This window comes from Salmo trutta, chromosome 14 (assembly GCF_901001165.1).
Source record: "Salmo trutta chromosome 14, fSalTru1.1, whole genome shotgun sequence".
Lineage (NCBI taxonomy): Eukaryota > Metazoa > Chordata > Actinopteri > Salmoniformes > Salmonidae > Salmo > Salmo trutta.
The window spans coordinates 56,780,499-56,796,189 of record NC_042970.1 but is presented as its reverse complement, the minus strand read 5'-3'; the positions used below and the strand labels follow the sequence as shown (position 1 = coordinate 56,796,189).

At 45.2% G+C, this 15,691-nt stretch overlaps 1 protein-coding gene across 5 annotated transcripts in view; it reads right to left on the bottom strand.

Moving 5' to 3' along the window:
- The window catches only part of ripor3 (RIPOR family member 3), an 85,651-nt gene that overhangs the window by 47,511 nt on the left and 22,449 nt on the right, over nucleotides 1–15,691 (bottom strand). For 4 of the 5 annotated variants that reach the window (XM_029776469.1, XM_029776471.1, XM_029776467.1 and 1 more), the window contains exon 2: nucleotides 14,094–14,205. In XM_029776469.1, the coding sequence (XP_029632329.1) occupies nucleotides 14,094–14,191 (98 nt within the window). In that variant the 5' untranslated portion in view covers nucleotides 14,192–14,205. The remainder of the gene's footprint in view (nucleotides 1–14,093; nucleotides 14,206–15,691) is intronic. The other variant, XM_029776468.1, reaches the window with a different exon arrangement.

Genomic DNA, 15,691 nt, shown 5'->3' with positions numbered 1-15,691 from the left:
GTCTTACTAACGCTCCTGCTGTTTTCCAGAACCTAGTCAATGATGTGCTGAGGGATGTGATTGGACGCTTCATTTTTGTCTATTTGGATGACATTCATATTTTTTCTAAGGACCCTGGGGCTCACCAGCAATACGTTCACCAAGTTCTCCAATGGCTGTGGGTGTCAGGCGTGTGCGTACTTGTGGTGAAGTCAGGTGCAGGAGAGCAGAGAATTGTGAACAGGCGCACACTTTGTTTTGGCAGGAGAGAGATTACAGACGGACGCAGCTGCGTCAAAAACCTCCAGCCAACAAGGCAAAGTGTAAAGCGCGCAAAAACTGTCACAAAACATAAATGTTTAACAATACAAACAAGCTTTGTGAAATAACACAGAAATAACAAATGCCAGCCTGGCACGTTACAAAACACGTAACACACAAACGTCGACCGCGGAACGCCGCCCGAACAAGGAAAGGAGCCGACTTCAGCGGAAGTCGTGACAGTGGGAGAATAAGCTTTTTGTCAAAGCTGAGAAATGTGAGTTTCATGCTTCCTCTGTGTCTTTCCTGGGTTATATTATTACACGGGGGGAGTTACGTATGGACCCCGCCAAGGTCATGGTAGTCACAGAGTGGCCTGCGTCCTCTAACCTGAAGCAGCTACAGCGTTTCCTGGGGTTTGCCAATTTTTACAGACGTTTCATCTGCAACTATAGCCGTCTGGCAGCACCTCTCACCACTCTCATCTCCACCTCCACTCTGTTCCACTGGATCCCTGAGGCAGAGGCAGCGTTCCTGGAACTCAAGCGCCACATCACTTCCGCGCCGCTCCGGTCCTCTCTCAGCCGGACCCAGAACTCCAGTTACTCGTGGAGGTGGACGCCTCCGACACCGGGATAGATGCTGTTCTGTCTCAACATTCCCCCTCTGATTAGAAGCTCCAACCACGTGCATTCTTTTCCGTAAACTCTCACCTGCAGAGAACAATTTTGATGTCGGTAACCGGGAACTCCTGGCAGTTAGGCTGGCTCTTGAGGAGTAGTGTCACTGGCTGGAGGGCTCTGTACTCCCCTTCATTGTGTGGACATACCACAAAAACCTGTCCTACATCCAGATCGCCAAACGTCTGAACTCCCGACAAGCCAAGTGGGCCTTGTTCTTCGGTAGATTTCACACTCATCGCCCCGGTTCTAGGAATACCAAGCCTGACGCCTTCTCCCACCAGTTCACTGCCGACAACACTGGTTCCCAGCCAGATTCCATTGTGCCATCCACCTGCATGTTGCCACCAACTTGTTGCCACCAGCCTGACCGGTCCTAGAAATGCTCTGTTTGTTCCTGATTCTGTTCGCTCTGATGTTCTTCAGTGGGCCCATTCTACCCACCTCACCTGTCACCCTGGTATAAACCGGACCCTCGCCTTCCTGCATCAGCACTTTTGGTGGCCCACTATGGAGAGAGATGCCTGGGAGTTTGTCTCTGCCTGCTCGGTCTGTGCCCGGAACAAAACCTCCACTAAACCCACTTCCGGTCTGCTTCACCCTCTTCCCATACCCAGTCGCCACTGGTCACACATAGCTCTAGACTTCCTCACTGGCCTTCCCCCATCTAATGGTAACTCAGTCATCCTCACCGTTATTGACAGATTTTCCAAAGCGGCTCACTTCATTCCCCTTTCCAAGCTCCTATCTTCCAGGGAAACTGAGGACCTGATGGTATCCCATGTGTTTCGTCTGCAAAGCATTCCCTCTGACATCGTTTCCGACAGGGGACCCCAGTTGACATCCCAGGTATGGAGATCCTTCTGTTCAGCTCTTGGTATCAATGTCAGTCTTTCTTCTGGATATCATCCCCAGATCAATGGCCAGACCGAACAGGGCAACCAGGAGATGGAGACTGCCCTACGCTGCGTGACTTCTGCTAACCCTTTCTCCTGGGGTGCTCAGCTACCCTGGGTTGAATATGCCCACAACACCCTCACCAACGCCTCGTCAGGTATGTCACCTTTCAAGTGTGCTCTGGGTTACCAACCCCCCTTGTTCCCCGCCCAAGAGGTTGAGGTTGCGGTCCCCTCTGCCTTTGACCAAATGCGCCGTTGTCATCGCACCTGGAGGAAGGCCTGGGCTGTTCTTCTCCATGCCTCCGCAAGGACCCAGTCCCAAGCAAACTGTCGCAGTGCCTCAGCTCCAGTCTACACCCCAGGCCAAAGGGTATGGCTCTCTTCGAGGGACCTGCCATTGAAAGTGGCATTGAAGAAACTTTCTCCCCGATTCATTGGTTCCTTTGAGATTGACCGTGTCTTTAACCTCTCTGCTGTGTGCCTGAAACTCCCAGCCTCTCTCAGGATCCACCCCACCTTCCATGTATCCCTGTCTGCGCAAGTCCTCTGTCTCCTAAGCAGCTCCTCTACCCTCTTGGCTCATTGACGACCATCCTGCCTATACCCTCCGGTGTCTTCTGGAGGTGCGCCGTCGGGGTCGCGGCTGGCAGTACCTGGTGGACTGGGAAGAATACGGGCCTGAGGAGATCTATGCGCAAAACACCAGTCTCAACGTCAACAGTGAAGAGGCGACACCGGGATGCTGGCCTTCTAGGCAGAGTTCCTCTGTCCAGTGTCTGTGTTCTTTTGGCCATCTTAATTTTTTATTTTTATTGGCCAGTCAAGAATAGACTGACGAGTTTCAGAAGAAAGTACTTTGTTTCTGGCTATTTTGAGCCTGTAATCGAACCCAGAAATTCTGATGTTCCAGATTCTCAACTAGTCTAAAGAAGGCCAGTTTTATTGCTTCTTTAATCAGAACAAGAGTTTTCAGCTGTGCTAACATAATTGCAAAAATTTGCCATTTCAAATTATAAACTTGGATTAGCTAACACAACGTGCCATTGGAACACAGGCTGTGTAAGGGATATTTGACCAAGAAGGAGAGTGATGGATCAGATGACCTGGCCTCCACAATCACCTGACCTCAACCCAATTGAGATGGTTTGGGATGAGTTGACCGCAGAGTGAAGGAAAAGCAGCCAACAAGTACTCTGCATATGTGGGAACTAGTTCAAGACTGTTGGAAAAGTATTCTAGGTGAAGCTAGTTGAGAGAATGCCAAGAGTGTGCAAAGCTGTCATCGAGGCAAAGGGTGGCTACTTTGAAGAATCTCAAATAATAAATTATATTTTAATTGTGTAACACTTATTTGGTTACTACATTATTCCATATGTGTTATTTCATAGTTTTGATGTCTTCACTATTATTATACAATGTAGGAAATTGTAAAAATAAAGAAAAACCCTTGAATGAGTTGGTGTGTCCAAACTTTTGACTGGTACTGTATATATATATACACACACACACACACGCACACACGCACACACGCACACACGCACACACGCACACACACACACACACACACACACACACACACACACACACACACAAAAGTATGGGAACACCCATTCAAATGAGTGGATTTGGCTATTTCAGCCACACCGTTGCTGACAAGTATATAAAATTGAGCACACAGCCATGCAATCTCCATACACAAACATTGGCAGTAAAATGGCCTTTCTGAAAAGCTCAGTGACTTTCAACGTGGCCCCGTTATAGGATGCCACCTTTCCAACAAGTCAGTTCAAATTTCTGCCCATCTGCAGCTACCCCGGTCAACTGTAAGTGTTGTTTTTGTGAAGTGGAAACGTTGAGGAACTATAACGGCTCAGCTGTGAAGTAGTAGGCCACACAAGCTCAGAGAACGGGACCGCCGAGTGCTGAAGCACGTCAGGTGTAAAAATTGTTTGTCTTCGGTTGCAGCACTCACGACTGAGTTCCAAACTGCCTCTGGAAGCAACGTCAGCACAATAACTGTTCATTGGGAGCTTCATGAAATGGGTTTCCATGGCCGAGCAGCCGCACACAAGCCTAAGATCACCATGCGCAATGACAAGCGTCGGCTGAAGTTGTGTAAAGGGCGCGGCCATTGGACTGTGGAGCAGTGGAAACGCGTTCTCTGGAATGATGAATCACGCCTCACCATCTGGCAGTCTGATGGACGAAACTGGGTTTGCCAGAATGCATAGTGCAAACCAAGTTTGGTGGAGAAAGATTCATAGGCCTGTTTCCTGTTTCATGGGCATGACAATGCCCCGTGCACAAAGCAAGGTTCATTGTCATGCTGAAACAGGAAAGGGCCTACCCAAACTGTTGCCACAAAGTTGGGAGCAGAGAATCATCTAGAATGTCATTGTCAAATCAAATCAAATACAACAGGTATTAAAGTGAAATGCTTACTTACAACCCATTAATCAACAATGCTGTTTTAAGAAAAAAATATACAAAATAAAATAAATAATTAAAGAATAACAAGACAAATAATTAGAGCATCCGTAAAATAACAATATCGAGGCTGTGTACAGGGGGACCGGTACAGAGTCAATGTGCGTGGGCACAGGTTAGTCGAGGTAATTGAGGTAATATGTACATGTAGGTAGAGTTATTAAAGTACTATATATAGATAATAGGGGGGGGGGCAGTGCAAATAGTCATGGTAGCCAATTGATTAGATGTTCAGGAGTCTTATGGCTTGGGGGTAGAAGCTGTTTAGAAGCCTCTTGGACCTAGACTTTGCGCTCCAGTACCGCTTGCCGTGCGGTAGCAGAGAGAACAGTCTATAACTAGGGTGGCTGGAGTCTTTGACAATTTTTAGGGCCTTCCTCTGACACCGCCTGGTATAGAGGTCCTGGATGGCAGGAAGCTTGACCCTAGTGATGTACTGGGCCGTACGCACTACCCTCTGTAGTGCCTTGCAGTCGGAGGCTGAGCAGTTGCCATACCAGGCAGTGATGCAACGCGTCAGGATGCTCTCGATGGTGCAGCTGTAGAATCTTTTGAAGATCTGAGGACCCCTACCAAATCAAGTTTCCTGAGGGGGAATAGGTTTTGTCGTGCACTCTTCACAATCGTCTTGGTGTGCATGGACCATGTTAGTTTGTTGGTGATGTGGACGCCAAGGAACTTGACTCTCAACCTGCTCCACTACAGCCCCATCGATGAGAATGGGGGTGTGCTCGGTCCTCCATTTCCTGTAGTCCACAATCATCTCCATTGTCTTGATCACGTTGAAGGAGAGGTTGTTGTCCTTGCACCACACGGTCAGGTCTTTGACCTCCTCCCTATAGGCTGTCTCGTCATTGTCGGTGATCAGGCCTACTACTGTTGTGTCATCGGCAAGCATAATGATGGTGTTGGAGTCATGCCTGGCCGTGCAGTCATGAATGAACAGGGAGTACAGGAGGGGACTGAGCACACACCCTTGAGGGACACCCGTGTTGAGGATCAGTGTGGCGGATGTGTTGTTACCTACCCTTACCACCTGGGGGCGGCCCGTCAGGAAGTCCAGGATCCAACTGCAGAGAAAGGTGTTTTGTCCCAGGGTCCAAAGCTTTGTGATGAGCTTTGAGGGCACTATGGTGTTGAACGCTGAGCTGTAGTCAATGAATAGCATTCTCACATAGGTGTTCCTTTTGTCCAGGTGTGAAAGGGCAGTGTGGAGTGCAATAGAGATTCATAATCTGTGGACCTGTTGGGGCAGTATGCAAATTGGAGTGGGTCTAGGGTTTCTTGGATAATGGTGTTGATGTGAGCCATGATCAGCCTTTCAAAGCACTTCATGGCTACAGACGTGAGTGCTACGGATCGGTAGTCATTTAGGCAGGTTACCTTAGTGTTCTTGCACACAGGGACTATGGTGGTCTGCTTGAAACATGTTGGTATTACAGACTCAGACAGGGAGAGGTTGAAAATGTCAGTGAAGACACTTGCCAGTCGGTCAGTGCATGCTCGGATTACACAATCTGGTAATCCGTCTGGCCTTGTGAATGTTGATCTAAAGGTCTTACTCACATCGGCTACGGAGAACGTGATCACACAGTCATCCGGAACAGTCGAAGCTCTCATGCATGTTTCAGTGTTACTTGCCTCGAAGCAAGCGTAGAAGTAATTTAGCTCGTCTGGTAGGCTCGTGTCACTGGGCAACTCTCGGCTGTGCTTCCCTTTGTAGTCTGTAATAGTTTTCAAGCCCTGCCACATCCGACGAGCGTCGGAGCCAGTGTAGTACGAATAGATCCTAATCCTGACGCTTTGACTGTTTGATGGTTCATCGGAGGGCATAGTGGGATTTCTTATAAGCCCAGTTCCTTGAAAACGTCAGCTCTACCCTTTAGCTCAGTGCGGATGTTGCCTGTAATACATGGTTCTGGTTGGGGTATGTACGTACAGTCACTGTGGGAACGACGTCATTGATGCACTTATTGATGAAGCCAGTGACTGATGTGGTGTACTCCTCAATGCCATTGAAAGAATCCCAGAACATATTCCAGTCAATGCTAACAAAACAGTCCTGTAGTTTAGGATTTGCTTCATCTGACCACTTTTTTGTTGACCGAGTCACTGGTGTTTCCTGCTTTAATTTTTGCTTGTAAGCAGGAATCAGGAGGATAGAATTATGGGCAGATTTGCCAAATGGAGGGTGAGGGAGAGCTTTGTACATGTCTCTGTGTGTGAAGTAAAGGTGGTCTAGAGTTTTTTTCCCGCTGGTTGCACATTTAACATGCTGGTAGAAATGAGGTAAAACGGATTTAAGTTTCTCTGCATTAAAGTCCCCGGCCACTAGGAGCACCGCCTCTGGATGAGCATTTTCCTGTTTGCTTATGACGGTATACAGCTCATTGAGTGCGTTCTTATTGCCAGCATCGGTCTGTGGTGGTTTGTAGACAGCTACAGAAATAGAGATGAAAACTCTCTAGGTAGATAATCGGGTATACAGCTTATCATGAGATACTCTACCTCAGGCAAGCAAAACCTTGACAAATCTACATAGACCGCCACCCCTTCTTTTACCAAATGCTGCTCTTCTATCCTGCCGATACAGTGTATAACCCACCAGCTGTATGTTATTCATGTTGTTGTTCAGCCACGACTCGGTGAAACATAAGATAGAACACTTTTTAATGTCCCGTTGGTAGGATATATGTGCTTTTGGTTCGTTCAATTTATTATCCAGCAATTGAACGTTGGCCAATAGGACCGATGACAAAGGCAAATTAGCCACTCGTCTGCGGATCCTCACAAGGCACCACAATCTCCTTCCGTGATACCTCTTCCGTCTCTTTCTCCTGCAAATGACGGGGATGAGGGCCTGTTTGGGTGTCTGGAGTAAATCCCTCTTGTCCAATTCATTAAAGAAAAATTATTTGTCCAATTCAAGGTGACTAATCGCTGTTCTGATGTCCAGAAGCTCTTTTTGGTCATATGAGACGGTAGCAGCAACATTATGTACAAAATAAGTTACAAACAATGTGAAAAAACAAACAAAATAGCACGGTTGGTTAAGAGACATTAAAATGGCAGCCATCCTCCCTGACGCCATTACAATTGTATGCTGTAGTGTTAAGATTTCCCTCCACTGGAACTAAGGGGCCTAGCTCCAACCACGAAAAACAACCCCAGACCATTATTCGTCCTCCACCAAACTTTACAGTTGGCATTATGCATTCCGGCGGGTACCATTCTCCTAACATCTGCCAAACCCAGATTTGTCCGTCGGACTGACAGATGGCGAAGCGTGATTCATCCCTCCAGAGAACGCGTTTCCACTTATCCAGAGTCCAGAGCTTTACACCACTCCAGCCGACACTTAGCATTGATCTTAAGCTTGTGTGCGGCTGATCGGCCATGGAAACCCATGTCATGAAGCTCCTGACGAACAGTTCTTGTGCTGACGTTGCTTCCAGGGGCAGTTTGGATCTCGGTAGTGAGTGTTGCAATCGAGGACAGATGATTTTTACATGCTATGCACTTCAGTACTTGTGTGATCTACCACTTCGCGGCTGAGCCGTTGTTGCTCCTAGACGTGAGCTTTACACCACTCCAGCCGACGCTTGGCATTGCGCATGGTGATCTTAGTTTATGCGCGGCTGCTCGGCCATCGAAACCCATTTCATGATGCTCCCAATGAACAGTTCTTGTGCTGACGTTGGTTCCAGAGGCAGTTTGGAACTCGGTAGTGAGTGTTGCAACCAGGGACAACCAAGGACGATTTTTATGCTCTATGCGCTTCAGCACTAGGCGGTCCCATTCTGTGATCTTGTGTGGCCTACCACTTTGCGGCTGAGCCATTGTTGCTCTTAGACGTTTCCACTTCCCAATAACAGCACTTACTGGGGCAGCTCTAGCAGGGCAGAAATTTGATGAACTGACTTGTTGGAAAGGTGGAATACTATGACAGTGCTAGTTGCGGTCAGTAGTTGTGGTCAATAGTTGTGGTAAGTAATTGTGTTGTTGTGTATTTGTGTTGAAGGTTCTTTGGTCCCTGCAGTATGGACCTGGTCAGTAGTTGTTGTCAGTAGTTGTGTGGTCAGTAGTTGTGTGGTCAGTAGTTTTGTGGTTGTGGTCAGTAGTTGAGGTCATAACTTATATGGTTCAGTGGTTTTGTGGTTATTAGTTGTGTGGTTGTGGTCAGTAGTTTTGGTTTAGTAGTTGTGGTCAGTAGTTGTGTGGTTGTGGTCAGTAGCTGGGGTCACTAGTGGTCAGTCATTGTGGTCAGTAGTTTTGTGGTTGTGGTCAGTAGTTTTGGTTTAGTAGTTGTGGTCAGTAGTTGTGTGGTTGTGGTCGGTCGCTGTGGTCAGTAGTGGTCAGTCATTGTGGTCAGTAGTTTTGTGGTTGTGGTCTGTAGTTGTGTTCAGTAGTTTTGGTCAGTAGTTGTGTGGTTGTGGTCAGTAGCTATGGTCAGTAGTTATGGTTAGTAGTGGTCAGTCATTGTGGTCCCAAGTTTTGTAGTGTGTTCAGTAGTTGTGGTCAGTAGTTGTGATCAGTAGTTTTGTGGATGTGGTCAGTAATAGTATTCAGTAGGTGTGTGGTTGTGGTCAGTAGTTGTGGTCAGTAGTTGTGGTCAGTAATATTGTTCAGTAGTTGTGTGGTTGTGGTCAGTAGTTGGGGTCAGTAGTTGTGGTCAGTAGTGGTTAGTAGTTTTGGTAAGTAGGTGTGTGGTCAGAAGTTGTGTGGTTGTGGTGAGTAGCTAGTTGTGGTCAGTAGTGGTCAGTAGTTTTGTGGTTGTGGTCAGTAGTTCTGGTTCAGTAGTTTGGGTCAGAGGTGTATGGTTGTGGTCAGTGTCTAAACTACAGTTGTTGCGTGTGAAATCTGAAAGAAGTGCGATGAGAAGTGATCAGGTGAAATATGAAGCGAGTGAACGGAGACAGCTTCACTCCATCCAATCAGAGCAGCAGGATGAACGTACATCCCGCTCTTCTCTTTACAGACAGTGGAAATCTTTCTCATACTCTTCATTGGTCTGTGTGGTCATATATTTGAATAGCAGAGAAGTTTACTTTTTTCTAACTTGTTAGGAAAGTGGTGAAAATGTCAGTTGTTTTAAAAAGATACAGAAAATGTTGTTGATGCAGTTACTAAAACAGCTGTAACGTTGCATCAGTACCAGATAATGCTGTTCCGATTTCCGATTTGAATAGCAGGGAAGAGGACCAAGATGTCGTATGGTGTATTCGAAAAGTATTCAGACCCCTTGACTTTTTCCACATTTGTAACATTACAGCCTTACTCTAAAATTGATTAAATAAAACAAAATCCTCATCAATCTACACACAATATACCACAATGAAAAAGTGAAAGCAGGTTTTTAGAAATTTTGCCAAAAAACTAAAAACAACTGAAATACCTTATATACATTAGTATTCAGACCTTTTGCTATGAGACTCGAGATTGAGCTCAGGTGCATCCTGTTTCCATTTATCATCCTTGAAATGTCCACCTGTGGTAAATTAAAATGATTGGATATGATTTGGAAAGGCACACACCTGTCTATATAAGGTCCCACAGTGCAGGTCAGAGCAAAAACCAAGCCATTGGGTTGAAGGAATTCTCCGTAGAGCTCCGAGACAGCACAGTGGCCTCCATAATTCTTAAATGGAAGAAGTTTGGAACCACCAAGACTCTTCTTAGAGCTGGCCGCCCGGCAATCGGGAGAGAAGGGCCTTGGTCAGGGAGGTGACAGAGCTCCAGAGTTCTTCTTTGGAGATGGGAGAATCTTCCAGAGTACAACCATCTCTGCATCACTCCACCAATCAGGCCTTTATGGTAGAGTGGCCAGATGGAAGCCACTCCTCAGTAAAGGGTACATGACAGCCAACTTGGAGTTTGCCAAAAGGCACTTAAAGACTCACAGACCGTGAGAAACAAGATTCTCTGGTCTGATGAAAGCAAGATTGAACTCGTTGGCCTGAATGCCAAGCGTTACGTGTGGAGGAAATCCCTACGGTGAAGCATGGGGGGGGGCAGCATCATGCTGTGGGGATGTTTTTCAGTGGGAGGGACTGAGAGACTAGTCAGAATTGAGTGAAAGAAGAATGGAGAAAAGTACAGAAAGATCCTTGATGAAAACCTGCCCCAGACCGCTCAGGACCTCAGAGTGGGGCGAAGGTTTACCTTCCAACAGGACAACAACCCTAAGCACATAGCCAAGACAACACAAGAGTGGAATCGGGACAAGTCTCTGAATGTCCTTAAGTGGCCCAGCCAGAGCCCGGACTTGAACCTGATCGAACATCTCTGGAGAGACCTGAAAATAGCTGTGCAGCGATGCTCCCCATCCAGCCTGACAGAGCTTGAGAAGTGATGCGTGCATATGTATTCACCCCCTTTGCTATGAAGCCCTTAAATAAGATCTGGCACAACCAATTACCTTCAGAAGTCACATAATTAGTTAAATAAAGTCCACCTGTGTGCAATTTAAGTGCCACATGATCTGTCACATGAGCTCTGTATACATGTATAAACACCTGTTCTGAAAGGCCCCAGAGTCTGCAACACCACTAAGCAAGGGGCACCACCAGCAAGCGACACCATGAAGACCAAGGAGCTTGCCAAACAGGTCAGGGGCAAAGTTGTGGAGAAGAACAGATCAGGGTTGGGTTATAAAAAAATATCCGAAACTTTGAACATCCCACGGAGCACCAGTAAATCCATTATTAAAACATTGAAAGAATATGGCACCACAACAAACCTGCCAAGGTTGAATGCTTGTTCAACATGCTCAAGTTTTCAGTTTTTTGTATTATTTCTTGTTTGTTTCACAATAAAAAAATATTTTGCGTCTTCAAAGTGGTAGGCATGTTGTGTAAATCAAATGATACAAACCTAAAAAAAATCTACTTCAATTCCAGGTTGTAAGGCAATAAAATAGGAAAAATGCCAAGGGGGTGAATACCTTCGCAGGCCACTGTATTCAGCATGAAAGCTTTATAATAACAATGTATGAGGACCACCGTCAAGTGCTGTTCACGCTTAGCACAATAAACTTAGTAACTTTGATAAATTGTTTATCATAACGCACTACGCTTTATTACAGGCGACAGGTTCTGTACACATCATTGCTTTCTGTATCAGAAAGTAGGTCTGGCCCTCTTTGAAGTCTCGTAGATTGATGCATTGCACTCTTTTTGTTTATGAAGCCCTCTTGACTTGCATAAACTTCTGCCGTACCTTACTTCATTGTTACAGACGTACGAGCTCCCAGACTCGGTCTCAAGGATGGCTAACTCTGAAGATTCCTTCGATATCCACTGAGTTACGTTAATCTGATTTTAGTTTTTTTGCACCTTACTTGTGGAATAATCTCCGAAGCTCTCTTAAATTGGAAGCGTTGGTGCCTCTGGGGCAATTCAGACGACTGAATGAGGGCCTTTTTACTGAAGAATGTGTTTGTTTTATATGATTGTGTTTTGCATTTTGTGTATTTTGATGGGTATATTGCTGTGTATAGAGTGTATTGATGTGTATGTTTGATACAGGGCTCATCTGTAAAAGAGACCTTGGTCTCAGCATGACTCCCTGTCAAAATAAAGGTTAAATAAATCAAATAAATAGCCTCAGTTTTCCTCTGTCCCTCTCTGCTTTGAGGCAGGAAATGCATTCCAGTGTGTTGCTCCTGGGTTCTTAAGATGACATCACGTCCCCCTTTGCTAACCCATCAGAATTACAGAAGCGTTTTAGTGCAAAAAAAAGTGTGACAGTTGGTAGAGCATGGTGCTTTCAATGCCAGTGGGAGGTTTGATTCCTACTGGGGCCACCAACACAAAAATGTATGCACTCACTACTGTAAGTCACTTGAGCACGCCGGATCCAGTATTTCAGAAACAGCCACTCTCCTGGGCTTTTCACTCATGACAGTGTCTAGGGTTTACCAAGAATGGTGCGACAAACAAGAAACATCCCGTCAGCGGCAGTCCTGTGGGCAAAAACAGCTCGTTGATGAGAGAGGTCGAAGGAGAATGGCAAAAATCATGCAAGCAAAAGGTGGGCGACCAATAGACAAATAACGGTGGAGTACAACAGTGGTGTACAGAACGTCGTCTCAGAACGCACAACTCGTCGATCCTTTATTATGGATGGGCTATTGTAGCAGACGATCACACTCCACTCATATCAAATAAAACAAGAAGAAGTGTATCCAGTGGGCACGTGCTCACCAACACTGGACAATTGAGGTGTGGAAAAACTTCGCCTGAAACATGACACCAAGTTCAGTTTACTTGAGTGGTCTGCGCAATCCCCAGACCTCAACTCAATAGAGCAACTTTGGAATTAGATGGAACGGGTTGCTGTCCCATGTGCTGCGTTTGTATTAGTCTTCAGTAAATATGACACTAAAATTGTTGAAAATCTCCCCTCTCCAACTGGCAGCTGTGTCTTACACTCATGATATGATATACACAGCGCATAGCAAACTAAGGGCTTTGGGTTGGAATGAATATTCATTAAGGGTCTGTTCGTACATTCGATCCTGATTGCCAGAGTGTGCTCAGAGTGAGCTCTGGGCGTTCTAAAATTCAGAGCATTGTCAGATTGTCCATTTGTAAATTCAGAGCATTTCGCTCCCGGATTATTCAGAGCGCACACTGGACACTGGCCGAAGAGTAGGGTTGATCCGAACGTTCTGACCTCACAAAAGCAGTCAAGCACCCAAGCTAACTGGCTAACGTTGGCTAGCTTGCTAGGTACTTCCAGACACAAATGAGAGAACACCTCACTCTGACCATTTTATTCGCCCATGCAGAGCTGGTTAGGCTGTTTTCATGTTATCCAGAGCGCTGGTGACTGTAACTGTGCTGCTGGCACAATTTAATTACCTTTTTTGCCGACGTTTACTGACACCGGCCATATACAACGGGTTTTGAACATTTGTAAATTCATCAGTTATTCTGCGTTCTGGCACACTCAAACGAGAGTGCTCTGAAATCGAAGTAGATAGCCAGAGCGAATTTACATGCACCCTATGACTGTCTTTTCTTCTGCTGGCTCACCTCTTGAGTTCTACTTGTCTCACTATTCGTTATTGATATTCGTTATTGATAATGTACTGTAAGTCAAGCATAAGTCAAGCATTGGAGTGATTCAGTCATAAAGTTCTTTATTTTATTTAACCTTTATTTACCTGTTGATTGTTTAACTGTTGTCCTTGTGACTGAGTTACTTAATGAAGTATTTATATCTGTCTATCTAGAATACAAGGTGTTTGATTGGCAGGCAAGACTGAGGTTGTGGGAGGAGGCTGACTGTCTCTTATACTGGATAGTGATTGACTATCTCTAACACTGGTCAAGTGAAGCGATTGGCTCTCTTGCAGAGCAACATTTGTGCCTGAGGCAATCTGGGAAGCACTCTTTTCACGCCACTTCGATACCGAAGTGACCTTTTCGTTACAGGTTAGATTAAGGTTAGGAAAAGGGTTAGGGTTATGGAAAATGCTCTCCTACCCTGCTATGAAAATCACTTTGTAATGAAGTGGCATGAAAAGTGTGTGTCCCTGTCAGCAAAGACATCCATACACACTAATAAAGAGTGAATGTGTGGGGGTTGATAGGGTGATTATATGTACATGTATTTTAGACTACAGCGAACAAGCTCCTGTTGAGCTGGTCAGGATTATGGTTCCATAGCCATGGGTCTGACAGTTCAGTTGATTGGACCATGGTGTGTGACCATGTCATACGTAACCATATTATATGATAGTTGTTTATCACCTTAGTGGTCGACTAAGGATGTCACTCACCGGCGGCGTCCACTCACGGGGCTGAACCTCGTGAAGGAGCAGCTCCTCTGGACCACGCACCCATCCGCGGGACACTCAAACCGCAGCTTCACCGACATTGTCCACTGCCTGCCTGACACACACACACAATGTTGATTTAGTTACTGTACACATAGCCTACAGTGAACAGACTGAGGGCCTTAATCACTCAGGTTATTTTACAATTCCAGGTTTTCTAGGATCCCTCTTACACTGTGGGAATTTTTAAATATAAACAAAGTTTAATTGTTTTGTTTCACAGTAAACATTGCTACATTGATAATGAAATCAAACACCCATACTCACAGCACCAGAATACTTTCTCTCTCTCTTTTATCTCAAGGACACTAACCATAAATGGTTTTGGCCAGAAATCTGGTTACTTGTATTGATGGCACTGGGCCCTGTATATTAGAAAGGACTTTTCTCCAATCCAGATAAACAGGATAGGAAGGATTTTTTCTACAATAACATAAAAAGAGTATCACTCCTTCATCACCTCATCCATCCTCCCCCCTCACACACCCTCTTGTGAAGCCAGAAAGACACATAGCGGTCATCATCAATACTTTCCTCCCTTCCCTCTGTCCCATCCCTCACTCCAAACTAGGAGCACAGTGACATTCTGTATGGTGAAGAACGGCTTACGTTTTGTTTTGGGCTGTCAGAGTTAATAAATTAACTTGAGTTAACTTTTTGTCATTTTAGTGCAAAACAATGTTTTTATCGCAATTAATCGCATTGTCTGAAAGCATTCAAAACACACTGAAAGCATCTAAAATACATAATCTATACAGTTTAAACAACAATGCGATGTCAAAACAAGTTGACATTGAGGTTAAAAGAAAGTGTCCTTTCTCAATTTACCTGATTTTGCTTAGGGTTACATTGGGCAAAATCAAGATGTCAATATTCTTAAGCCTCCTGCTTTTTGTATAATAATTCTTAAATTACAGCTCAATTTCAGCAAATTCAGAATAAGGAATTAACCTTGATTTATCACAGTAAATTCTGTGATTAACTTGATTCAATTTAAAAAAAATAATTTAACAGTCCTAGTTTTGTACTGTCTCCCCTCATATGTCTCAGTTTGTTGCCATCCACTTCATTTGTACATTCTTTACCAGTGTCAGATGGCTTTTTACTCTCTTCCATAGCCTGCCAGCATTACACACACACACACACACACACACACACACACACACACACACACACACACACACACACACACACACACAAAACACACACACTCCCTCTTTGTCTCTGTGTAAGTTAGGCTCAGAGGGCCGATCTAGGCGAGGGCCATGGAGAGATACTGAGATTGAGAACGCAGAACTTCTCATCCTCCCTCGGGTTGTAACTCATGCAATTTCCTGCCGGAGGTAGAAATTTGCACAGAACTAAGCAATAGTTTGGACAGGAAAAACATTTTTGCTGTTACTCACTAATAAAGGCAACTTAGTGAAACCAGATATATAAAATGTCAACACTTTAAACAACAGTATACAACTACTTAAATATATTGTAATTGTCCTTGAAGACAGCATATTCTCCAGATACAACCCTGGAAAATAATTAAT